Consider the following 27,348-nt stretch of genomic DNA (forward strand, 5'->3'; position numbering starts at 1 on the left):
GTTACCAGTAATGAGGCATTTCTGTTACCTCCCTTGTGCTTCATATGGGCACCATTGGTCCACTCTCAAACATTATGGTACCAGAGCCATAGTAGGTAGAAGAGGGTTGAGGAAAGTCACTGTGGCTCTTTGTCCCATGAAGGATGAGAAGCTGTAGGATTAACAACTTGGACACCCCACAATTGAAGCTGTATGCTTAGAGCTGTGCACAGTGCCATGGGCTCAGCCATCAAATGGAAGCAGTGGTAGTTACCATAGAGTGTATTTGGGCAGATAGTGTATGTGGTAAGTTAAGCCCTAAGGCTCAGAAGGTACTTAGAAAACCAGCCTGTGAACCACAGCTACATTTTAGAACTTTCTTAAATAATAAAAAAATAATAAGATAGATTATATTAAGCTTTTTCATTTTGCATTACTGAACTTAGGGCCTTTTGCTTCTTAGGCTGATGCTCTACAACTTGAGCCATGGCCACAACTTTTTTTTGCTTATTTTTCAGATAGGGATGGCCGGAACTATGAACTTCTTACCTATACCTCCTGCAAAGCTGGGATGGAAAGCTCGTGCTACCATGTTCAGCTTGTTGGGTGGGACTTGGAGCTTTTTCCCAGGCTGTCCAATAATTATGATCTTCCCAATATTTAGTTCCAGAGTAGATAAGATTATAGGCATACGCCTTCATGCCTTAGACTATGTAATAACTGCTCCTTTTAGGTAGCTTTCAGTTTACAGAAAAGTTGCCAATATCACACAAGGAGTTCATAACCTATTATCCAGCTTCCTTTAATATTGACATTTTGCATCCTTAGGGGCCCAGTTTTCAAAATTAAGAAATTAACATCAGTCCACTGCTTAGCTAAATTATAGACTTTGTTGAGATTTTACCAGTGTCTCAATGTCCTTTATCTCCTGAAAGACCAATTCCAGGCACTTACTCACCTTGCCTCTTTAGCCTCTTCAAATATTTTCTGTCATTGATGGCCTTGCTGACTTTGAAGAGTAATAGTCACAGGTTTTGTAGAACTCCCCATACTTTGGGTTTATCTGATATTTTCCCATGATTGGATTGAGGTTAAGCATTCCAGGGATGAATGCCATAGCCTTTTTTTAGCCCTTCTTGGTAGCTCTTTCCATGAACTACATGCTCTGCCTACTGGTGAAGTTAAACTTTATTGATTGGGAAAATGCTCCTTGTCCATTAATAAGTAATGTGGGGATACAATTTAAGATTATGCAAGTAACCTTTCCCCCCCTCAACTTTTCCCCACTGATGATCTATTCACTGGTGTATCTTACCTGTAAACTTATTGCACTGTTTAAATGAGTGGTCTTTTCTTTCAGACTTCCCTCATTTATTAACTGAGATTTTTGTAATAAAATTCTCTATCGTCAATATTTGTTTATTCAGTTAGATTTTTGTGATCATTGTGGATATTTATTTTACTTCATGGGCTTTATTACCCAATAACTGCTTATATTTGTTTTGATGTTTAACTTAAAGCATTGTTAAAAAGTACTTAGGCCTGGAACATATCCAGATGATTTAGAACAGAATCTACAAGGATTTCATGCTCACAATAGCATTTATTTAAACTCTTACATACAAAGTGAAAAAAGGGTAGGAACTGATTGGAATCCATAGGTGAACAGGTGGAGAGGTAACTGAAATCTCCTTTCCCTGTATAACTGATATAAACCAATTTTAAATGATGCTTATGTAGCATACAGATTAGTTCTTCCACTCTTCCCAATTTCTGTCTTTCAGGAATAAAACAAAAATCCTCCTTTGCATTGTTCTTCATAACTTGTTTCCACATGAGCTCTTCCAATTCTGATGGCAGGTTGCAGTCATAGGGGAAATGGTTGTGTGACCACCTCCCTGTTGTTCCCAGACTATTTTCCTGTCCTTCAGCTTCCCTTGGCTCCAAAAATAAACCTGAGCACAAGAATCCCTTTTATGACAGTTTACATGTGGGAATATGCTGATTTTTTTCATAAGGCCAGTGGAAAATGACAATGCTATTCTTTGTTTAAGACTTTAGAATTAAGGAATAACCTGAAGAATTATGACTCTAAGCTAGAAAGGGCTTTTTAGATGGAAAGTAGATTGCTGCTGAGGGCAGACTTACAGTCCAGCAAGCTATCCCTTCTCTACCCCAGTTATGCCTCCCCAAGTCTCATGAAGCACATTCCCACTGTTTGGACAGAATGTTAAAGTATGGAAACCACTCTCACTTCCATGAATGGCTTACTTAGACACCTCTGAAGCTATGGTATTGAAATGCATAAATTTAATTCCTCTTGTAGGTGATCAATATGGAGCCAGCTAAGCTTTCATTCAAAGAGATGGTCTTCCTGCATAAGGAAATTGATCCCATAGCATCCCTTAGCTGGGTTCCAATTACCCTCTGTTCCTCAGTTCCAAATCAATCCCATGATATTTTTAGAAACCTAATTGTTTCTTTAGTGAGACTGATGCAATAAGATGTCCAAAACATAGATGAAACAGATTTGAACCCTGATTGAAGATAAGAGTAAGAGCTTAACCCCAAGCATACCATTGCAGTATGAATTTGGTCCAGTTTGCTAGATTATGAAACTGCAAAGCTGTATCTCACAAGTCTCTATTCTTCTTCTTCATTTTTTCTGCATAGTAGTCATTTTCCATTGGAAATGCATGTATTGTCTAAATAAAACAAACCTTTTATACCCCAGTCAGAATGCCTGTCGTCGTGAGAACAGATGATAATATTATTGAGAATCTGGAGAAAATGAAGCATTATACACTATTAGTGGAGTATGAAACTAGTGCAGCTGCAACAGAAATCAATATGGAGTTTCTTGAAGAAACTTAATGGTACTAGCATATGATTCAGCTCTACCACTCCGGAACTTATAACCAAAGGAATGTAAATCCACATGCAGTAGAGATAATTCAGTGTTGGTGTGTAATGTAGCACCATTCATAATTACCAAATCAGCTCAGGAGGGCATCAACACATGGATGAGTAAGGACAATTTGATTGATAGATTGATAGGTAGGTAAGTAGGTAAATAGACAGATATAGAGATATGCGGAGAAAGATAGATATATGTAGATAAACACATACAAATGCAGTTTTTTATAAGGAAGAATGAAATTATGTTATTTACAGGAAAAAGTGAAGCTGGAGATCATATAAAGTGAAATTAATCTAGCATATAAATTGTCTCAGATACAATACCCAGATTATTTTTAAAAAGCATGAAGCCAAAGAGAGACCTTTGAGGAGCAATGGGAGAAGGATGGGAAAAGAGATGGTGATGGAGGAATAAATATGATTGAAGAATATTATATGTAAGTATGACATGTCATAATGAAACCCATCATATTGTACTATTAATGAAAAAGGAAAATAGGAAAGAAAATGCCTTCTATTAAAATTTTAAAGGCAATATGGGTGCCAGTGGCTCATGTCTATAATCCTAGCTACTCAGGAAGCCAGCCCAGGTAAGAGACTCTTATCTCCAATAAACCACTCAGAAAACCAGAAGTAGTGCTGTGGCTCAAGTGGTAGAGCACTCACCTTGAGCTGAAAGGCTGAAGGACAGCACCCATGCCCAGAGTTCAAGCCCCACAACCGAGCAAAATAAAAAATTTAAAGGCATTCCGATTTCTAGGGTAAGGTAAATCCATGAAATCTACCATAAGTAAAGAGTAAAGAATCAAGATTCCCTGTACAACATGTATGCCCAATTTAAGCATATTAGAGATGAAGAGTTAATTCAGAACAGTATACAAGCAAAGATGAGAAATGTTTAGATGCTGCATGACAAAAATAAATCTCTCTTCCTGGAAGAACTTTAACCCAAGAGGAGAAACTGCTCAAAGGTTTATTGTTGTCAGAGCCACAAACTCGACACCTCTCTTGATAAAAGACTTCGATCCCTGACCCCAGTATAGTTGCTACTCTAAAAGCCATTTGTGTATTGATTGCCTCTGAAGAAAACAAATAGGTGGGTTGCAGGATGAGCATCTTTGGGAAGCCATGCTTCTGTATGCAGAGAAGAGCCCAAAGAGTGGAGTGGGCCCTGGCCTCAAGCTCTGAAAGACCACTTTCAAGAAGTTGGTTAGCTTGGTTCTATTGTCCTTCAGGCTTTTGCAACAAGACCTGTGAGTAAATGTAGCTAAAACTGGGAATGTCTGCCTGACTGGAAACGTTTAATAACTCTTCAACAAGGGTACTGCCCCTTCTCTGTGCTAGATCTAGGCATACCACCTTGAAGACAATAAGCCAGTGATTCTTATTTGAGATTGAGAGGGGGAAGGTAAAGCCACAAACAAGCTAAGTCTATCAAGCTGCCCACCAAATATTGAAGATACATAATTTCTGGACCAAGAGACTCTAGATTTAATAGATGGATTATTTAGAGCAACATCAGGAAAAGTTGTCATCTTGTTTGTTGTCTATCTTCCTTTTTCTCCCACAGAATCAAACTAGTATAACCAGCTTTCCATATGTGGAGGAGAAAGTATCTTTAGAAGTTTGCTTGTCAGCTACTAACGCTGCATAAAGTTCTTTCAGCAACAGAACTTTAAGATTTATTGAATCCCTACTAAGCCCTGCTATGGGAGTAAAACAAATCCCTGCCCTCAGAGCAGAAAATAAGGAGGTAAACAAATAACAATACCAATTACAAAGGGAGATGAGTGCTATAAGGAAAAAAGAAGTGAGAAAAGAAAATGAAGGACAGTGAGATGGAATGATGGCATGAGGAACACATCAGGTAAGGTTTCTGATGAGGACACATTTCAGTTGATATCCAGTGGTAAGAATTAATGAACTCTTGGGGAGAATATTCCAGACAGGTGATGATCTCAAATGCTCAGTCTTTAAGGGAGAGACAAGGTTGGGAGAAATGACAGAAAATCTAGCAAGGCTTGCATAGATTGGTCAAGGCCAATCTGTGGGGTAAAAGAAGATTCAGCAGAGCCAGATCATGGAACACTCTAAAATCAGGCTCATTCCATCATCAAGTCTTTGGGGTGCTTGGAGTGTTGTATAAGGGAAAAGGGATGATCTGGAGGTTTTGTTTGTTTTGTTTTACAAATTTCTCTACATTAACTTTTACTACAGTGACTGTTTACAGGTGAGAGTGGAAATAAATGATGGGACAAATGGTAATCTAATTCAGAGTGATACTCAATAGACACTACGTTGGAAGTAGACTATACAATTTAGGGGGAGGGAGTGAAGAGGAAAAAACTAGGAGGAAAAGAGGGAGGGTGACACTGTTCAAAAAGAAATGTACTCATTACCTGACTTACATAACTGTTACTTCTGTACATCACCTTTACAATAAAAAGGAACCATAATTTTAATCATAAATACATAGTGTTAAATCCTAGAAGCCTAAATGTTCAATAGCACATTTATTTCTGCATTTGGTACCAATGGTGACTGAATATTTCACAACCACAAAACCTCTGCACTTTCTTGTTGCTTAAACATCAGAAAAACCATTCATTTGACTAAAAAATATCATCTGTGCTTATTATCTTATTAAAGATAATATCTTGCATGAATCAATGAGAAAAAATAATTGTTTTTGCTTTAATCAGCTTATCTTCCTTCCCACAGGGATCCTAATCATCCTTCAGTACCTTATCATTATTATGAACCTTTTGGACCTGATGAATGTACCATGTACCTCTCCCATGAGCGAGGACGCAAGGGCAGTCATCATCGCTTTATCACAGAGAAACGAGTGTTCAAGAACTGGGCACGGACATTCAATATTAATTTTTTTCAACCAGACTGGAAACCGGAACCATCTGTTGTAAATCATCCTCAGAATAAAGCTGTGTTCTGAGGAATGACCATGCCAGACTGTGACCCCAGCTACACACAGTATCAGACACAGGCTGCTAAACTTTCTTGAGCCATCAGAGAGAAAAAGAGAACAGAACAACTTTCAGAAAACAAGCTCCCTCCTTCAGCACCCTGGACAGAGGTTGGGTAGCTGGTTTGTAGCAACAAATTCTACAATTAGTACATTGTAACGAGTGTTTGTAACCTTTGAAAGATGTCGCCTTAGAGACTGAACATTCATTTCAGTGATGCTGCCATGGCTGAAACATTTTGAGTCTCTTTAAATACTGCCTTCAAACCCAAAACATAAGCAACTCCACAACATTGGTTGCATTCCTTTATAGAAATATCAGTTACAAGAGACACTTTTCTATCAAGTTGTATTCTAACTTGACCTATAACTTTTGTCACTTATTAGACTCTGTGTGATTTGTACAAAGCAGCTTGAAAGTGTGGACGTGATTTCTTAAGAGCACATCTTCACTGACTTTCATAAAGTAAATGTCTAATATTTATTTATTGAGAGTTTTTTAGTGTACTCTAGGCCAGTATTTTTATAGATTATGATTATGTGGTAATTTATTCTTTCTAACTCTTTATTCCTTGATGATGGTTGGAATCGGCCTAGAACTGGGTTGATGAGTTAGTGTTCACAATGCTCACGGTTAGCATGCAGTTGATATTTGACATGGAAATGTTATGTTGCATTTTTTGAACCCTTAGGCTTCAAGAAAATTATTCTTTTATAGCAAGAACAGCTATAACATTTTCTAATGTACACAAATGTTTCAAAAGAACAAAATTGAAAACCAAAAACTGTGTCATTAAAACAGAAAGATGCTAACAAGAGAAATCTAAGGTAGTTTTCCTTAGTAACAACTGATACAAGTAACTGCTCTTAAGCCCTAGTTTCTTCTTCAGAATGATGTTACTGTGCCCGAAGACTTCATTGGTTACAGCCCACCTTTAAAGTTCTGTAAACCTCTCACCAACCTGTCTGAGCACTTTAAGCTCCAGCACTTATAGGACATTTATTTGAGGGGAAGTCTTTAATAGTCTGTACTACTTATCTTCTCCTATCATTAAAAAATATACTTCCTTGTGGGCCCTGGTAGCTAAAATCCTTCTTTTGTTTCTCTGGAAGCAACACACACACACACACACACACACACACACACACACACACACACACACACACACACACACACACACAAATATTTCTGAGATATTCTCTAGCTACAGGTAAAAGGAACTGCAGTTCTGTGAGGAAAAGAGCATACATGGAGATTTTGTGTTACACAACTCATTTTCCTATGACTATTCAGACACACTCACTGCAAATGCAGTTCCTTGATCTACAAAAACATTAAGGATTCCTTTTATTGAAAGTCAAAATCAAGTTACTATAGATTTTTATTTAAATAAATAATATTGCTCAACAATAGTTTTTAAGAATATACTGTTTTCTTTACACATGGGTGAAGTGGCATTAGTTTCTCTAATTTGAAAGTATCAGCAAATATATTGAGAGAACTTATAAAACATGACATGGCTCTGATTACAGGTATAAAGCATCAGGCCTGGCTTTCCCTCTTCTTAATTAGTAAAGATTCCATTACCTTTCACCAACTGGTACTATCAATTATAAGAGGTACCATGGGTGAGATGTAAATATAATTCATATAGTCACACAATAAAAGTTAACATCTTTGTGGTATGACTTGAGCTGTTAAAAGCCACCAAACATTGGAAGGATTGTCCACAGCATACTGAAATTCATTCTTTATGTTTTCTCATACTTTTTCCCATTTTTTAAAGTGCAAACAATCTATTTCATCATAATTCAGTTTCCTTCATCCTTCCCTCCAGCCCCTTCCCCTCACACTAGCACTCACCCACAGAGTCTAGTTTTTAAAGGGAATATGAATTTTATTATACCACAACCTTTTCTGCAGCATGAACTTTGAACACATGATGTTTTTTCTGAACATATGAAAAGTATATGAGTTTTCTATAATTGATTTAAAGGCTGCCTATATAATACTTAAAGTGGTGATATTGCTTAGGTGTGACTCCTTGACAACTTCTGTATTTATGGAAATTTAGAGAAGCATAGTTTCAGGGATTCAACTATATTACCTAATCTAATAATATCGTACATGTCTGTGTAACTTTTGGTCTTAGATTTTTTTTTCAGAAAGAAAGACAGACAGAAAGAAAAGAAAGAAAGAAAGAAAGAAAGAAAGAAAGAAAGAAAGAAAGAAAGAAAGAAAGAAAGAAAGAAAGAAAGAAAGAAAGAAAGAAAGAAAGAAAGAAAAGAAAGAAAAGAAAGAGAGAAAGAAAGAGAGAAAGAAAGAGAGAGAAAGAAAAGAAAGGGAAAGAAGGAAGGAAGGAAGAAAGGAAGGAGGAAGGAAGGAAGGAAGGAAGGAAGGAAGGAAGGAAGGAAGGAAGGAAGGAAGGAAGGAAGGAAGGAAAGCAGGAAGGAAGGAGGCTATCAAGAGATTTCCATCTTTTTTCAAACTTCTCCCTCTCAAATACTGAGAAATGCAACTAAATTCTAAAGGTCCTGATTCAAGTAGGAAATGTTTTAATTCATGTGTAGTAGAAAATATGTGACATCATCCTTTGGGTAGTGGTTTTATTGCAGCATTAAAGAAAATGCCTAGAACTCTGATGGATTGTGCTGATGGACCTGGTTGTGGGCAATTGAGTTCTGGTCATGCAACTATCATTTCATGACTGTCAGACTTAACACCATTCAACACCATTAAACATAAACTCTGATATAAAAGATGACTACAAAATCATGTTTACAGACCTCAGTGATTCTATTGCATTTGAAGCCCGAGACATACTTGTTATGTTATGTAGCTTTTTCTTGTCTCCCTTGCAGTATCATCAGCCTCCTCCTAGCTTTTAAGACCACAGTAATACAATGCCACAGCTGGCCGATCCATGGCTTCTGTTATTTCAACGCAAGAACATTTGGCAGAGGCCATTACAATAGATAGCCATTATGGGCAAAGATATAGGAATTCACAAACAAAATCAATCACTTCAAATGGCCCATAAAAAGAAGAATCTCACATTTAATATTCTACAGTAAATATTCACCCAAGAAAGCGTACATTAAAAGAACATTAGGAGGTAAATATTCAGTGTGCTGCGTGGGGACTTAGCTGTGTGATTTCCATTACTGTTAATGGGTGTTTGGCATCTAAGTCCCTGTGCTTCACTAACCCTGATCTGCACTCCTGAGGGCTAGATATAAAACCAGAACAATTCAGGATCTCCAAGTTTCTAAGGTTTCAGAGTTCAATGTTTTCTTCAAGAAAGGAAACAAAAGCAAAATAGACAGTGCTATACCTCAAAGAAGCATTTGTTCACTCTCTTAGAACCTTTAGGCTGATATACAATTTGTGTATCAGCGTTCAAATGTCCCCTCTCTACACAGACTTCCTTTGTTTACTGGAAGTACTTTCCATTGCTGATCTATTTGAATTACATGTGAGTAAAGGGAAATAATTTGATTTTGAAATAGTCACCTCTCCCCTACATTAAAATTACTGATTTAGAAGCTAAATGAGTACTTGGCAAATATGAAAAGTTGAAATTCTGTTAAGACAATGCTATTTAAGCACATATTAATGCTTAGTACTTGCATAAGTATTTGCCCTTGTGTAAGAGAGATCTTATTGCAGAAATATATCCTAGATTCCATCACAGTAGTGATTCAGGTTGTTAAATAGAGCTACTCTGAGAGAAAGTTCATATTCCTATTCTGTTCTACATTTCATATTGAACCAACCATTTTCTCTGCCCTTGTGGATTCTCTCTTGATCTTTGCCTTCTCCATTCTCTCCAGATTCACTTCTAACTTCAGTGTGCTCTCAAGTCTGTGGTCTTTGGGGCTAGTAAAGTCTTCCATGTAAATTTTAACTAGAGACCTAGCTGGTGAACGGATTGAGGGTAGGTCCTGACAGAGTTAGGACTAACGTAGGTGGGAGGAGTTCACCTGGATAGAGGATAAGGTAGTTCAGAGGTGACCTCCAGTGTTTCCCAGGGCTGGTGAAGAAGACAGATCCAAGATACAGGCTTCCAGTACTAAAACTAAGGTCATTCTGGATAAAGCAGGACAGTGGATGACACTCTCAGAAGCCTCTTCAGAGAAAACTATAATAAGCCCAAAATGTGGAACAGAAGAAGTGAACCAATTGCCTAGATTTTAATGAAATCCAGAAGATACTTTGGAAGAGGTAGAGAGGGTGTCTACAAGGCTTAACACTGAACCAGAATAACCCCTCTATTCTAGCTCACTCACCCCACCTACTCAGGGTAATGAAATGTAAATGCAAAAAAATAAGACTGAAATCCTATTGGTTTATATTATATGCTACCTTGGATTGTCCTGTGTCTTTATGTATGTGTTGTTCTATTAATTAGATTGTAAGCTCCTTGAGGGCAGGGACTGTTTCTCCTTTGTCTTTGTAGCCTCACCCCTAGTACAGTGCCTTGCATACAATAGGCACTCAATAAATGTCTGTTGTTGATGAAGATCTTTTTAATGTCCACCCAGTGGATTGAGGTACAAGAAAAACATTCTTCCATTTAAGGAAAACAAGTGATGCAACAGATTGTGGTATAGTTAAGTTTTAAGTGGGGTCTTACAGGGTCATTTCCTAAACCTATAACATTCTTAATCATCAGAACTGACCTAGATTTGGGTAGGATAATGTTGCTGCATTTATTAGGTTTGTTAATGCTGGCTGTACTGAACACACAGGCAAGTAATGTTCAGCAAGCTTTGTGTTTTCCCAGTTAGTGAACTGCACTCAGCACATATACACCATATACAGAAAGGCATAAAAGCAGTTTGGGCTTGGACTTCATTAGTGAAACTACAGCAGGAAGGCTAGAACAAGACAGAGATAGCCTGCCTTCAATTTGACAGTATCCTCAAGCAGCTGGAAAAATCCAACTGGTTGTTGTTGAGCATATCAAAATTAAATACATTTATCTTTAAAAAACAAAATTCAGGGGGAAAAAAGTGTTGTTTCCATGAAGCATATTCAAAGTAGTTTTGTCACTACAAAAAAGTGAGGAAGAGGAAGAGTCCTGGGAAGATATATTTTCAGATGGAGCATCCCAGCCTCTGGAATCACCATGAGTCCAGTTCCCCCTAGGACTAGCCAGGAGAGGGCCTGGGAGGTAGGGTGGGATGGGCAGAGACAGGAAAGATGAGTGAACAGCTATGACCTCACTCACAAGACACTGCCGACACGACCATCTGGAACAGAAAGTCACTCAGCAATTCCTCGATGTGTGCTCTTCCACAGACTTATTTAAATCTGTGATCTCCACTTCATTTGTTAAACTATAGGGAAAGTGCTAGAAGACACAGTATTAAAGTAAGAAGTAAGTATTTTGAATGTGTAGCGACACAGCTTTTCCCACATTTTCAATATTTTCATTATAATTATAAAATATAATTTCATAAAATATTAAGGAAGATATTGTGGCAGGATTTAAGCAGAATGAATCCCAAAAGGAACATTATTAAGAATACATATATTTTCATATATATGTGTGTGTGTGTGTGTGTGTGTGTGTGTGTGTGTGTGTGTGTGTGTGTGTGTGTGTGTGTGTGTGTATAAACAAACTAGTAGATACCATGCCTAGCTACTTGAAAATCTTCATACACTCCAAAAATCACTTCAGGCATGAACATCATTACTTCTATACCATATTACTAGTTCTTTAATTTAAAAACTATAAGATTCAAATTCAAGAGATAACATCAAAATTTCTACAATTTTGTTCACTGACTATCCATTGTTTTCTCTATGCATACTACTTCACAATGATCCCATTGCCCCACTTTGCAAATAAGTAAAGATTAAGGGAAGTTGAGTAGCACCCTGGGGTGGTGACATTGTGAGCAGACTCACATGCCCCACAGTTTGATAAGAGCTTTACATCAATAAATGCATTTAATGCTTATAGCAACCCTGAATGCTTTTAGAATTCCCCTTTCACAGATGTGAACACTGAGGCCAGGACATTTCAGTAAATTCCCCAAAGGCATGCCTCAATTCCCTGAAAAGGTAGATGAGAAGCCAGAATCTATCTATCTATCTATCTATCTATCTATCTATCTATCTATCTATCTATCTATCTATCTATCTATCTATCTATCTATCTATCCTTTTCTTCTTTTTTCCCCCAAGATAGGAACTCCACTCAGTATATTATACTTTCTCTGGTTAGCTGATGTTCTACCACCTGAGACATGCTTCCAACCCTCTGTCCTTCATCTCCATTTTCTTCCTGGAAAAATCTTAAACCACCCTGTTGTTAACTACTTCTACATGAGTATTCTCCATGCAGTGTTTGACACACACCAAATATGTATAAATATTAAATTTAGGAAACAGATACAGATTATTCGTACCCTTGACAGTGCTTGAGTGTTCCTTCTATTGTCTTGCATTCTGTTTACTATTAGCTTGCTATCCAAATAGTTTTTTTTACACAGAGACATATCTAGAAATATTGTTTAGCTTTTCATATTTATAAACATTGTAATACTATTATGATATTGAAACTTGCTATTTTATACAATGTACTCCTTGTTTTCATGTAACTCGACTTTCACTGCTAAGGAATGCTTTTGTATGACTATGCCATATTTTGGTTTTATCCATTATTTTTTTTTGTTCTGGTCCTGGGGCTTGAACTCAGGGTCTGGACACTGTTTCTGAATTTTTGTGCTCAAGGCTATCACTCTACCACTTGAGCCTCGCCATCACTTCTGGCTTTTTCTTTTGGTAGTTTATTGGAGATAAGAGTGTCACAGAGTTTTCTGTCTGGGCTGACTTCAAACCATAATCCTCAGATCTCAGCCACCTGAGTAGTTAGGATTACAGATGTGAGCCATTGGCACTCAGCTTCTCCATTATTCTTTTTTTTTTTTTTTTTTTTTTGGTCCAGTTGTGGGGCCTGAACTCTGGGCCTGGGCACTGTCCCTCAGCTCTTCAGCTCAAGGCTAGCGCTCTACCTCTTGAGCCACAGTGCCACTTCCGGCTTTTTTTTTCTGCTTATGTGGTGCTGAGGAATCGAACCCAGGGCCTCAGGCATGCAAGGCAAGCGCTCTACCAACTGAGCCAAATTCCCAGCCCTTCTCCATTATTCTTTACTGATCAGTTGAGCATTCTTGGTACTACTCGTGTGTCGTACTTCTATGAGCATTCTTAGTTCTTTTAAGACATATGTGGCAAGAATTTTTAGTGTACATAAAGGACTAAAACTATTGGGCTTTACAGTGAATCTATTTACATGGACATGACATTGCCAAATTACTTTCCAGACAGGTGGACCTTTTAGACTATCAGCAGTAGTTGTTCACATCTTGGCCAACACTTAATATTTCCAGACTGTAAAATTTTACCCAGCTTGTGGGTATAAATTATTTCTCATTGTTATGTTAACCTATGTTTCCCTGATTCCTTATGAGAGCTAGCAATTTGCTGTCTATTCTCCATTAGTTACCTCATCTGTAATGACTAGCATCTCTATTCTCTTTCTACTGGCTATTTTACCTCTTCTTTTTTCCTTTTAAAACATTCTTTAGAATTCTATGCTTTCCGTACTACTCTGTGGTAGCTATGTTACAAATAACTTCTTCCAATTTATTGTGTATCTTTGATGGAATGTCTTCTGATGAACAGCATTTTTGGAATTTCTGTCATGTTTTATACCTTATATTATTAGAGCTTCTTACTCCTCACTTAATAAATCTCCCACTGCTTCTGATCAGTTTTTCCTATATCTTATCCTAAAAGTCAAGGAATTGCTCTTTTATATGGTGTGAGGTCACTTATATAACTTCCAACGTTCCCAGCAAAATTACCTGAAGAATTCATTCTCAGCCTATCACCTACAATGACATTTTCACACATAAGGAATTTTATTTCTGAACTCTATATTCTGTTCAGTTCTAACCAAATCCTAGCAATTATCACATATCCTTAATTACTACAGCTTTATAACAAGTCTTGGTATCTTGTAGGGCAATTTCTCCTTGCCTTGGTCTTCTTGTTGAGGAATATCCTACTTGGCTGACCCCAAACCTTGATTCTCCATAAGTCATTCTCTAGGAGTAGCTAGGACTATAAGCATGAGCTATTGGCCAATTAGCTAACCTTTCTTAAGCCATTCAATTTTACTGCTACAGATTTCATTTAGGAAGTACACAGAGCTTATATATGCAGATTGATGAACTTTAATATATCTAACACACAGCACCCATTACAAACACTATAGTTCACTTTCTCTGCCATAGAAGGCTTGTTCATGTTTTCTTCAGTCAATCTCCTTATCAGGTGTAAGCACTGTCTGTTTTAAGGTTTGTACAAATGAAATCCTAGGAAATATACTTTTTATGTCTAGTATCTTTTGGTCAAAAATATATCCCTGGCACTGGATGTGACATGGGAGTAGAGAGGCTCCAGTTCAATGGTTCAATACTTAACACTACAAAAAAAGGAAAAAGATTTATGGATTTATCACTACTGATGCATGTAGCAACTGTTCTTTGTTTTATTGCTGCATGGTGTCATATTTCATTAGACATGCCTGTAATCCTAGTTACATAGGAAGTTGAGTAGGATCCAGAATGCAGCCTAGTCTAGGGAAGAAAAGTCTGAGAGATTCCATCTCAACAGAGGAAAGTTTCACACGATGGCACACATCTGTCGTCCCAGTCACAATGGGAAACTTGAAAACAGACAGAGCACAAGACCTAGAGTACAAGACCAAGGCGGGAAGCAAGACCCTATCTCAAATATAACCAGAGATTAACAGTGCTGCAGGCCCAGCTCTGTAGAGGAGTGCCTGCTTGTCTGTCAAGCACATAGTCCTGAATTCAAATCCCATACCACCAAACAACAACAACAACAAAAGAATTCCTAGTTCTGATTTTGATGCTTTTGGGGAGGGTAAACTGTCAGTTCAATATGAATGCTATAATTGAGAGTCCTGAAACATAAGATTTACAATAATACCAATTTATTTCTTTTAGTTTGGATGTTAGGAAGCCCAAGATCAGGTTGCCAGTGCTGTTAGGTTCTATTGAGGGCTTTTGGGGGGGATTTTTTTTATTTTAATACATTTTTATTGTAAAAATACTGCACAGAGGAGTTACAGTTACATGAGCAAGGTAATGAGTACATTTCCTATCAAGCATTGTTGCCTCCTCCTTTGTTTTTCCCCTTCCCTCCCACCTCCACAACTACATTTCACCCCCAACCCCCACCTCCTACCCCCCACCCCCACCTCCTACCCCCCACCCCCAGCCTAAATTGGAATGTTCATTTTCAATGTACTGTCTTGTACATCTAATTGTTACAATGGGTCAACCTGTATCCCTATTTAAGCATTTTGTTTTTTCCCTTCCCCTCCCCAAATTAGAGAAGTGTATATACAAGATGCAGGGCACCAACATCAAATACAGTGAAAACAGGGATTATACCATGGGAGAGGAACATACAAGGAAACAAAAAAAAATCACATGGTAACTTATAAATAAGTGAGAAACAATAACAAGAAAGAAAAAACCACTTGTGTCCTATCTTGGGGTTCATTTCGCTTAACTTCATCTTATCTGGTCATATGTACTTAGCTTTTGACCTTTTCTGCTTGTCTCAGACATATACTAGTTATTGCAAATAAGGGACCTATGTTTCTTTGGGCCTGGCTTACTTCACTTAATATAATTTTTCCAGGTCTTTCCATTTCCTAACAAATGGGACAATGTCATTCTTTCTGATGGAGGCATAGAATTCCATTGTATATATACCACATTTTCTTGATCCATTCATCTACTGAGGGGCATCTGGGTTGGTTCCATATCTTCGCTATGGTAAATAATACTGAAATAAACATAGTTGTGCTGGTAGCTTTAGTATGGTCTTGTTTGTGATCATTTGGGTAAATGCCCAAAAGTGGGATTGCTGGGTCATAGGAGAGCTCTATGTGGAGTCTTTTGAGGGCTTTTATTTTGTAACATTGCAAATTTATTACTTTATTTTCAGATGGAAGGAGAGAAAGACAACTAGTATAAGGGCATTAATTCCATCCATCAGTTCTCTAGCCTGTAATCTAATCACCTTTCAAAGTCCATACCTCATTTTATTACCTTGAAGATGGGGACTTGATTATGTGAAGTTGAGGCTACACAACTATTCAGTACATAACAGTTGAGATAATGTTCATCTCTGGTGGATATAAGGCAAAGAGTAGGCTTGTTTAGTCATGAGATATACCAGTTTTAGGTCTTAGTAGAAACTTCCAAGTAGTTTTCCAGAAGAGTTACACCAGTCCATACTCCTACCACAAAATCTGAGCACTCCAGTTGCTTTACCTACTTGCCAGCACTTAGAGTATTCATCCTCATCAAGTTAATCCTTTTCAGGGCTCTAGATGATCTCTCATTATGGCTTCTGATTTTTATCTCTTTGATGAGTAGTGATGTTGAATATCATTTATTTCATGCTTCATTTTTATGATGGTCAAAGTTTTCCCCAGTCTTTTGATTGGATTGACATGACTTTTTCCTCTTTAAAGCAATTCTTTTCATAGTATTCTATCTTTTGCTTGGCAGATGTGTGGCTTGCCCTTTTCATTGTTTTGATGAATATCTTGGTGACTAAAAGTTCTTAATTTTAATAAAATTTAATTGCATATATTTTGTGTACAAGATAATTTGTGCTATTTAAGGACTCATGTCAACCAAGATTAAAAGACAAAGCCTTTATAATTTCTTCTAGAAGTGATATTGTTTGTTTCCTTTCTGTAATGGGATTTATCTACCTCACATTGATTTTGAGGTAAAGTCAGGGTTATGGTTCTTCGTTTTCTCCTTGGGATATTCCAGTTGACCCTACATCCCTTATAACTGCTACCCTCTCTTCCCTGAATTAGAATGGTGTTTGGTGGTAAATTGAGCTATCATGTGTGTGATCAATTATTACTGTCCCATTTTTTATCCTTTCATCATTACTATTGATATATTATCACTGTGTGGGTCTTGACATTGAAAAGTAAAAGCCATCCAGTTCATTCATCTTCAGTATTGTACTGGGTTTGCTTAGCACCTTGGATTTCCACATACAATTTTTAGAGTCAGAATATACTTCTTCATATTTAATAAAATCTAATGGGATTTTCATTGGGACTGCTATGGGTTCTATGAACTTATTAGAAGAGAATTTACATTTAATTTACATGAAAGTTTTCTATGCATGACTACAATTCAGAATTTCCTATGTAGAGAACTTCCACATTATTTTGTCTACCAATTCCTAGCTATTTATTTTTATTCTTTGAGTGGTTATTTTGTTATATTTATTATTGCTTCTAGTTTGCCGATTAGCACCTTTATATTTTCCAGAAAATATGAGCACGTCACAATAAATAGTGCTGTCTTCCACACTTGTGCTATTATCATGTATTATGTTTTATTATAACAGCCATAGAACTTTATTATTACTATCAATATCATCATTATTATCTTAAACAAGAACTAGTTTTTCCTATTTGCCCATGTATTTCCCTCTGTGGGTGCTTCTTTCTTTATAAAGGTTCATATTTCCATCAGGATTTTTTTTGGGGGGGTCCGGTTGTGGGGCCTGAACTCTGGGACTGGCGCTGTCCCTCAGTTCTTCAGCTGAAGGCTAGTGCTCTACCACTTAAGCCACAGCTCCACTTCTGGCTTTTTTCTTGTTGCTTATGTGGTGCTGAGGAATCGAACCCAGGGCCTCATTCATGCAAGGCAAGTGCTCTACTACTGAGCCACCTTCCCAGCCCATCAGGAATTTTTTTTTCCAGTTTCAAGAATATACTTCTTTTGGGGAGAGAGGGCTGGTCCTGGGGCTTGAACTCAGTGCCTATGCATTGTCTTTAAGCTTTTGTGCTCAAAGCTAGCACTCTACCACTTGAGCTGCACTTCCATTTTCAGCTTATTATTGGTACTTCATTGGAGATAAGGGTCTTAAAGACTTTTCTGCCTGGCTTTGAACCATAATCCTTAGATTTCAGCCTCCCAAGTAGATAGGATTATAGGTGTGAGCCACAGTACAGGGCTCCATTCCTTGTTGTAGTTGTTGTTTTTTAAAGACCGGTCTTCTTGGAATAAATTTTCTCAAATTTTGCTTACTATGTCTTTTTATTTTGTTGTCTATTTTTGAAGGGTGTTTTTGCTGAACACTGTAGTCTACTTTGACAGGTTTTTGTTGGTAGTGTTTTGGTTTTTGTTGTTGTTGAAAGGTTTTTGTTTGGCTGTACTGGGGATCTAAACTCTGAGCTGTGGAGCTCTACCACTGAGCTGTAGTGCTGTCTCTGAGATGTGTCCCCAGGACCCCTTAGAATAATTGTAAAATGAGCCAGTCGTCATAGGATTAACTCTCATTCCCAATAGCATGTTAGTTTATCTGTAATGCTATAACAGGTTACCATACTCTGGAGAGTTTAAGTAATAAGCTTTTAAACTATTCCTCAGAGTTCTGGAGAATGTGAAGTCCAGGATCACTGATGCTGGGGGACCTGGTGTCTGATAAGGGCCTGATTCCTAGTTAGCTTGTTTTTGTTGGTCATGGGGCTTGAACTCAAGGCCTGGGCACTGTCCTTTGGGCTTTTCTGCTCAAGGCTAGCACTCTAACTCTTTGAGCCACAGCTTTACTTCCTGTTTTCTGGTGGTTAATTGGAGATAAGAGTCTCACAGACTTTCCAGCCCAGGCTGGCTATGAACCACAATCCTCAGATCTCAGCCTACTGCGTAGATAGGATTAGAGACATGAGCTATCTGCACCCAGCTTCTGATTCCTAGTTTGAGGCTAGTGTATCTTTCTTGTATCTTTACACAGTAAAAATCAGAAAGATCCAGTATCTCTTCCTCTTTTTAAAGAAAGCACAGATCTTATTCATATGTCTCTATCCTAATGACCTAATTTCCTCCTGAAGACTGTGCCTCCTAATGCCATCACTTTGGAGAGTGGGTTATACATTGGAGTGAGTCCCTAGCACCATCCTTCTATAATCCTGTTTATCAAGTCATATTAATTTTAGGAGGAAAAAAAGATTAAATAAAGGACTTAGCAGTTGTCTGTTGTAACTTTAGTATATTGCTCTCAGCCTGTCAAAATAACATTAATTCTGCTATCACTTACACATTGATTTCCCTGTCTATGTCAAGCATACAGTATATCAGCTGATTATTATGGTATGGCATCTCAGACTAGACTTCCCTGAGGATAATAGAAGGCTGCTAATTTGTCTATGACTGACCCACCTGACACTGGTTACCTGATCTAGACCATGTATGTCACCATTTTTATAAGGATGCCATAGAAGACTTTAGCAAACATGGGCTGTCTGTATCATCACCCTGGCTTGGGCCTACCGTGGCCTCAAAGGGAAATTGCACTGCTGCCTGGAGAAAGCTACATTCTTTCTCTCAAGCTTTTGCTGCTTCAAACATGGAGATTTCAAAGCCTATTTTTGTGACTCTGGGCCCATTTGCAGCATGACCTTTCCCTGCAACCCTCTACTGTGGTTTTTCAGCTTTCTTTTTTTCCTGTCTCACAATCACAGACTTGTTGGGCTCACATATCTGCCTCCTTCTTTACCTGGATTTCAAGATAGATGAGCATCTTTTTTAAACTGGCCCGACCTTTTTTTAGTAAGTTTTTTTTTTATTGTGAAAATACCGTACAGAAGGGTTACAATTACATGAACAAGGTAATGAGTACATTTCTTATCAAGCATTGTTGCCTCCTCCTTTGTTTTTCCCCTACCATCCCTGCCCTCCCATCTCCATGACTACACCCCTCTTTCTGCCCCCCCAAAGTTGTAAAGTTCGTTTTTCAATATAGCATTTTGTACATCTCAGTGTTGCAATGGGTCCATCTGTATCCCTATTTAAACAATTTGTTTTTTTTCCCCTTCCCCTCCCCAAATTATATCAACATCAAATACAGTAAAAACAGGGTACTGTGGGGGAGGGTCAGTGGTTTTTTTCTTTCTTGCTATTGTTTCTAACATAAGGTGATTGTTTTCTTGGCTTGACATTTTTAACAGGTGACATAATGAGATGAAATGGAGCAGGGGAGGATTGTCTTGGTGTGTGTGTGTGTGTGTGTGTGTGTGTGTGTGTGTGTGTGTGTGTGTGCACGTGCGCACAAGTATAGGCCATGTCATTGCCAGTCCTTGTTCTTTCAGTTCTTAACGCATATGAGGCTGACAAATTCCAATGGTCCATCCAAGACTAGATCAATCTCTTGATACTAAGGAAGAAGTCTGTAAGGGGAGATACCTCAGCCAGGATCACTTACAGTGCTAGATTAAACTACAAACATTCTAGTAGCAAGAAATTTGCACTCATAATGGGTAAAGCTGGAGCTTTTGTTCCCAGAAGGATTTAGATTTTGGTTAATGGTTTTCAGCATGGACAATACTGTCATTAACTGCAAGCTTCACTGAGGAGACAGGACCATGCCTGAAGGTGAGCAGAGAGCAGTAGACATGAACAAAGCAAAGAAAAATGACATGAGTCTAAGAATATAGCTTGCAAATAACACCTTGTACTTAAATGACAGCAAGCCTAGAATGGCAAGGTAAAAAGTAGGGACATGATGATATTCAATATCCAGGAGTAAACCCTCAAAAGATTCTAAATTTATTACAGACTTTTGCTCTTGCTAAGAAGTTTTTTTTTAAATAAAGCTGTCAAACAACATTAAATATCAGCGTTTCAACTTCTATAAGATTATTCCTATTCCCAATGTAACCGTAAGTGTTCTAATGCAGAAAGATCCAGATCTTGTTGGACTTAAGTTTAGTAATCAGAAATTTATATCACTAATAATAGATGTCTTTCAGTATAGATGAGCCATCACTCAGGACATATGTGTGGCAGGGGAAGGGTATCTACGGTCTATTCTGTCTCTACACAAGTGGCTTCTTCAGTGAGCAGGTGTAAAACTGGTGGGCTGATTAGGCACATGTGACGAAGAATGGCATAGATATGGGCACAAACAGAGTTCTAGTTCTCCAACTTAATTCAACTATAGCACAGTCGTTTCCAAGAGAAAGCAGGTAGTTGTTATAGAAGCAGTAGTTTTTTTCAAGCAGGTACCACTCATTGGTCCATCCTGTCCTCCCAGCTACATGTCTCCGTAATTTCTGCCAAACTTGGAAACCTCTCATTTCTATTGCTCTTCATGTAGCAAGAATTTAACAAGAATATATGAAAGGCTCACATAAACTATGAATTCACATACAGATTTTCATGAGATGACTCAGTTCCAGCATGGCAGATGAAAGTCAATTGCCTGGATCCAAGAGCTCTGAGAGTCCTCTAAAACAAATGCCTATAGATTTCTGTAGACATCCACAAGGTCAAAGTTGCCACGGCATTTCTCATGCTCAACCATCCATCTATCAGCACTTGTCTGCTTCTTCTGGCATCCTTCTTTGGCTACGTTTTGCTTGAGACTTGAGCTGAAGTGCTGCCTGTGACAGCAGCAGCGCCTGTGCTGACCACGTGGGGGCCTCTCTGCACTGCAAGCTGCACAGATGTCTCTCCACGTTTGTTGAAATCTCACTTCCCTCACTGGATCAGAGCCTCCTTGGGTTTAGGTCTAGCTGGAACTAGTCTACACATCTCTAGCACCTGTCATAATGCTTGGATCCAAGTAATTGGGAAAGGGAAGGAGAGAAGGAGCAAGAAATAATTTCACCCATTCTGAAGAGACTTCTATCCTCCGGCATACCAATTGCATATGTAAAAAGGTCAATCCAGTATAGTTGAATTGAGTTTCTATGTAACAGGGAGAAGAGAATTCTGATCAGAGGGCTCCACAGAGGCTTTTGGAGCCCATGTGGTGAGTCTGAAATGTTTTCACACCATCTTATTTGCTGCAAAGTAATTCAAGCATTTGAAAGGACAGATTTGTGTAATGGGTTACATAACCATGAGTTTGTTTTTCCAACAGGTGTTTCATCCTTTTTTGAACAGTGAAGCTTTCAGGAATTATTTAATCTTTGTTTGAAACCAATTAAATATTAAAGGCTTCCTCTTTCCTTTGCATAAGTCAACAGAATGGAAAGTTTCCTGGGGTGATGAGATAGAGGCATTTTCTAGCCAATTCCTCTTCTCTCCCCAAGCATTGCTACTCTGGCTCTCATTTAACTCTTTCCTGGATGCATGTGACCTTCCAAGATTTGTCTTATCCCATGCTTACTGTCCCAGTGCAGAAATAGTCTCCTAATGTGCCACCTTCACCTCAGCTCTGAATTGCTTCGTATTTCATCCTCATTTCCATGGCCTGCAATTGATTCAGAACCCTGGTCTACATCATTGGCTCTCATCTCATCACACACTCCTGGTAAGCGTGACCTGAAGCTTCAGCTATAAGCAGATGATGTGGGTGGCTATGGGTAGCATTTGGACTACCTTACCATGAAAGTACCATCCCTCTACTGTGTCCCCACTTGTGGACATGCTTTCCTTGCCACAATTCTGCCCATGCCACACTACCCTTGAGGCTGCCTTTGGCAGCCCTGATTTCTATTTTCTCACTCTCTAAATCACAGTTTCCTGTACTTTCTTTGGCAAATCAATCCCACCAGTTCTAACCAAGTGGTTTTTGAAGGCATTTGCTCAACACATAGATCCAAGAGTAATCCCTGATAGCTTCAAATCTATGAGCATATCCCCACCCTACACATAAGAAATTATCAGAAACCAAAACATGACCTGATTCAGGAATGGAAATTCTTTCCTCACAATCCAGCTCATGATGCTCTAGGGTCTGGGAGTGCTATAACCGTACGTACTATCACAAGGGGTGTCACCTTGACATTAGAGCTGAGAGAGTCCAGTACTAAACAGAGCCTGAGAGCAATTCCTAGATACTAAGTTATGTCAATAAATTCTGCTTTATAGAAGTTTGCTGGAACTCTTTTTCCTGGCTCCTGGTGTGCTATTATTAGCACCAGAGAGACAGAAGTAATATCACTCACCTAAAATTCATAACTGTTTAAGGAACAAGGAAACAGGATGTAATGAGATTGGCCAGGAATCTGTGAAGTGTATGGTCAGCACAGAGATCCTAAGGATAATTCCACCACCCTGCCGGAAACTTTCCTCATTTGTGGTTCTCCATGTGTATGCTGAGCCAGCTTGGTAAGAAGACTGGAGATGCAAATATAACCAGATATTGCAACAAGCTATAAACATAACTATAATACAATAAAAGAGAAAATTAAAAGGAGCACAGTATAAAGAGTTAGCAATGGTTTGTAAAATTTTCTTTTAATCACATTAATACATATACATGTAGGTGCACTGTATTTCTTAGTACTGTTAGAAGGAAAATGTATTTGAACACCCTTGATTTACCTCCCATCTGAGACAATTCAATGATATGGAATACAAAACATTAAAAAAAGAACAGAGTGCATGATACTAAAGAGAATTTTATTTTGTAAAATTTATTTTTCAGTCTTGGAAAGATATACTATTAAAATATAAAATCATATCAAGGGGGTAGGCAGAAAAAATGTGAAAGGTACTGACTTGTTTCAACCTGGAGTCCAAAATACCACAAAGCAATGTGATTGTCTAAGCAGCAGCTAACAGATTGAGGGAGAGGAAGGAGAGTGTGCAACAATTTCAGCCCCAGGAGCTACATAGGCAGGCTATACACCTGGAATTACTTCTGAGCTTCCAGTTGGGCAGTGAGGCGCTTGTTCACAGGACTACTTAGAGAACCACAGAATACCTCACGACTCTAGCTTTCCAGTCAGTTTCTATACCAAACTCTCCAAAAAACTAAAAGCTATATAGACACAGGATGCAAGAGCCTTTAGAGACAGAGGCACTAGAAGAAGCCAAACATTTTGAGCTGTTTGTTACCTTTGGTTCTGACCTAAAGGAACCCTGAGGTGTACTTCGCCAAGAACCCGACCTTTGGGAATGAACAGTATAGAGACAATCTATGCTAATTTGTGGTTATTTTTGTACCTGGAGAGTAACAGTAACAAAAGCCAGATGGCTTTAAAAAGCAGGTGATTTGCTTTTTAGAAAAGTGTTTGTTCTCATGTTTTAAATTGTTCTTCTCTTCCATATTTATTTTTAGCTTATTTTTATTCTCCAATATTTAGCACTTAGACAATGTTATACTCTTTCCACTAGCTTTAATATATACTAAATCTTCCTTTAAAGTGTTTCAGCTACTTAGTTAACTTTTACCTCCTTTGTTTTACACTTTAAAGGATATTATTTTTTCCATTTTTCCTCTATCCACAACTATATTATGTAATCCCAAACATCTGATTTTTTTTTAGCTTTTTTTCTTTAAATTTAATTTAATTTTATTTGTGAACATACTGTACAGAGGAGTTACAATTACGTGGGCAGGATAATGCGTACATTTCTTACCAAGCATTGCAGCCTCCTCCTTTGTTTACCCTTCACATCCCTTCCCAGCCTCCCCCCTTCCCTTTCCCCCCCAATCCCAATCCTTCTCCTCCCCCCCCCCCCCACCGACTTGTAAAGCTCGTTTTGGAATGACAACTTGTACTTCTCATTGTTGCAACAGGTCCACCTGTATCCTTAAACAACTGGTTTTTCCCCGTCTCCTCCACAAGTTATAATGACATCAAATATAGTGAAAGCAGGGGTTATACTGTGGGGGAGGGACATACAAAGCAACAAAGAGATAATCTTATAAATGCGTTAGAAACACATGCATGAAAGAAAAAAACATTAAAATACACATCTAAGGGTTCATTTTCCTGACATCACATTATCTGACCTTTTCTGCTTGACTCATACTAGATATTACAAATAAGGGAAACCATGGGACCTATGTTTCTTTGGGCCTGGCTTACTTCACTTAATATAATTTTTTCCAAGCCTTTCCATTTCCTAACAAATGGGGCAATGTCATTCTTTCTGATGGAGGCATAGAATTCCATTGTGTATATATACCACATTTTCTTGATCCATTCATCCACTGAGGGGCATCTGGGTTGGTTCCATATCTTAGCTATGGTAAATAATGCTGCAATAAACATAGTTGTGCTGGTAGCTTTAGTGTGGTCTTGTTTGTAAACTTTTGGGTAAATGCCCAAAAGTGGGATTGCTGGGTCATAGGAGAGTTCTATGTGAAGTCTTTTGAGCAACCTCCATACTGCTTTCCAAAGTGGTTGAACAAGTTTACATTCCCACCAACAATGAAGTAAGGTTCCTTTCTGTCCACATCCCCTCCAGCATCTGTTGTTGTTAGAGTTCTTGATTTTTGCCGTTCTAACTGGAGTGAGGTGATATCTCAATGTTGTTTTGATTTGCATTTCTTTTATGACTAGGGATGTTGAACATTTCTTCATGTGTCTATTAGCCATCCTTCTTTCTTCTTCAGAGAAGTTTCTCTTTAAGTCTTTCGCCCACTTATTTATTGGGCAGTTGTTTCTTTGAGGATTTGCCAAACATCTGATTTTAAAATCAAAAATTTCAATTTGTCAATTCTTCCTTAGTTGTGCATTTTAAATTCTGAACTTCTGGTTTTGTTTTTCAACCTATTGAAAATGTTATTTTTATTCCTTTCAGTTGTCTTGTTTCAGCTTCATTTTGTTCTCCCACCTTTGGTTTTAAAATATATTTTCTTATTTGTAGCTTCTATTATTCTGTTCTGTGTTGTATGCATTTATTAGGCTGACAGGCAGCAGAAGTGCAAAGCTCAGGATCATAGCTTGTATACACTCTGCCAACTTTGCATCATTGTAGCTCACTGAACAAGAGTATTCCTTATACCAATCTGCCCTTACCACATTTCTCTCTTGGCAGGAGTACCAGTAGATTCTTCTGTTGCCTGAACATCTCCATCTCCTATACACCTAGAGAGGAGATGGTGCCTGGAGCCCGAAGAACCCAGAGGTTAAAAGCACAAGTACTTCCTGCATATTGAGCATTGCCACCCTCAGCCACCATCTCTCTGTCTGGGTTCCTCTATCCACTTCACATCTCCAAAGCTTACTGCACAGTTCTCTGTCAAGGAGAAAGGCTTCCAGGGTTCATCTCCATTGCCAGAGAGCATTGAGCAGATCTAAAGGTGAAACTGATGATTTGCAAGTACAATGTACCCTCTTTGGGCTGTTCAGTTTCCATACTCATCCCTGCACGTGAATCTTAACTCCATACAATGAAACAACTCTATATTTCTATCTAACAGGATATCTTTTCTTTATAGCAGAGAAGAAAACATTCTTACCCTTTTCCAAAATAAAAGGTGCATAGTCCAAATGCTCATTAAATCCATTTCTGGCTATATTAATTACCCCTCAAATTCCACCACAGTTCTGCTGAACATTTTCTTGCCTAATAACTATGATGTAGGGTTAAGTACTACTACCAATTTGAATGAAAATAAAAATGGAAAGAAAAAAATTAGCATAGATATATAAACATATACCAAACCAATGTAAACTACTCAAACTCTTCCCCATTTCTGTAATCTTAACTTCAATATCATAGTTCACAGCCATGGCTTATTTCTCTTACTTTCAGCCAGAAGCTCGGTCAGCCAGATTTTCTAGTAGAAAAATCCAAACTTTCATTCAGAAGGGTAAGTCTTCAATTGGCATGCTTTTGGGGCGGGGGGGGGGGGGGGAGGAAGGGCAGAGTTGTTACAGTTTTTTTTATTAACTTTTATTATATCAGCCATGGAATTTCCAAGGGTACCCCAGAGAATTGCTGGATTCCACATACTTCTCTTTGTGCCCAATTGAGCAGCAACTCAATTTCCCTTTGGTGTTTTCCAATCACTCCAGCCAGCAGAGCTGGACCTGTTCATTTAGCAATAAAAATGACTTTAAATGACCAGTTGCCAATCTTCACTTCAAATTCAGAGAATAATTGCTGTGGCTCCTGACAGGGCACTTCTCTCTGGGGACTGGCTGCTAAGTGAGCAAAGCTCAGTGATGCTGGATATAGGAAGCAACACTCAGGGAATGCATTATTAGATGTAGCTGTGAGGAAAACCCAATCTTATTCTACTCCTTGCTTCCATATTGATGCATCTGGCTATGGGGAAATAGCATCATGCAATGTACAGCACATTTTGTACCTCATAAAACAGAACCTTCTCTTTTTGGAATGTTTTATCCCAATTAGTAGTATAACCAAGTCTTCAGTAAGCCATCCCATCTTCAATTAGGCCAGCCCCTTCTGGATTAGTGGACATGTGGTAAGTTTAGTTAATTCATAGGTATAACTCATTGCTTCACTTCCTATGCTGGGAAATCTTCATCAGACTCAGTGCTGAGTGGAAGGTTCTGATGGTAAGCAATGTTCCTGTGTGTCCACAGACAATGCTGATGGAAGCTTTCAAACAAGAAATGCAAGTTGACATCCATACCATTCCAGTAAAGATAAATGTT

General features: G+C 38.3%; 1 protein-coding gene across 1 annotated transcript in view; it reads left to right on the top strand.

Annotated features, from left to right (window-relative positions):
- St6galnac5 (ST6 N-acetylgalactosaminide alpha-2,6-sialyltransferase 5) overlaps window positions 1–14,400 on the top strand; it is a 187,374-nt gene extending 172,974 nt beyond the window's left edge. The window contains exon 5 of the mRNA XM_070007321.1: window positions 5,620–14,400. Within this exon, the coding sequence (XP_069863422.1) occupies window positions 5,620–5,851 (232 nt within the window). The 3' untranslated portion in view covers window positions 5,852–14,400. The remainder of the gene's footprint in view (window positions 1–5,619) is intronic.
- The last annotated feature ends 12,948 nt before the right edge of the window (window positions 14,401–27,348 follow it).

Source organism: Dipodomys merriami, unplaced genomic scaffold (assembly GCF_024711535.1).
Source record: "Dipodomys merriami isolate MVZ:Mamm:240054 unplaced genomic scaffold, mDipMer1.0.p SCAF_7, whole genome shotgun sequence".
NCBI lineage: Eukaryota > Metazoa > Chordata > Mammalia > Rodentia > Heteromyidae > Dipodomys > Dipodomys merriami.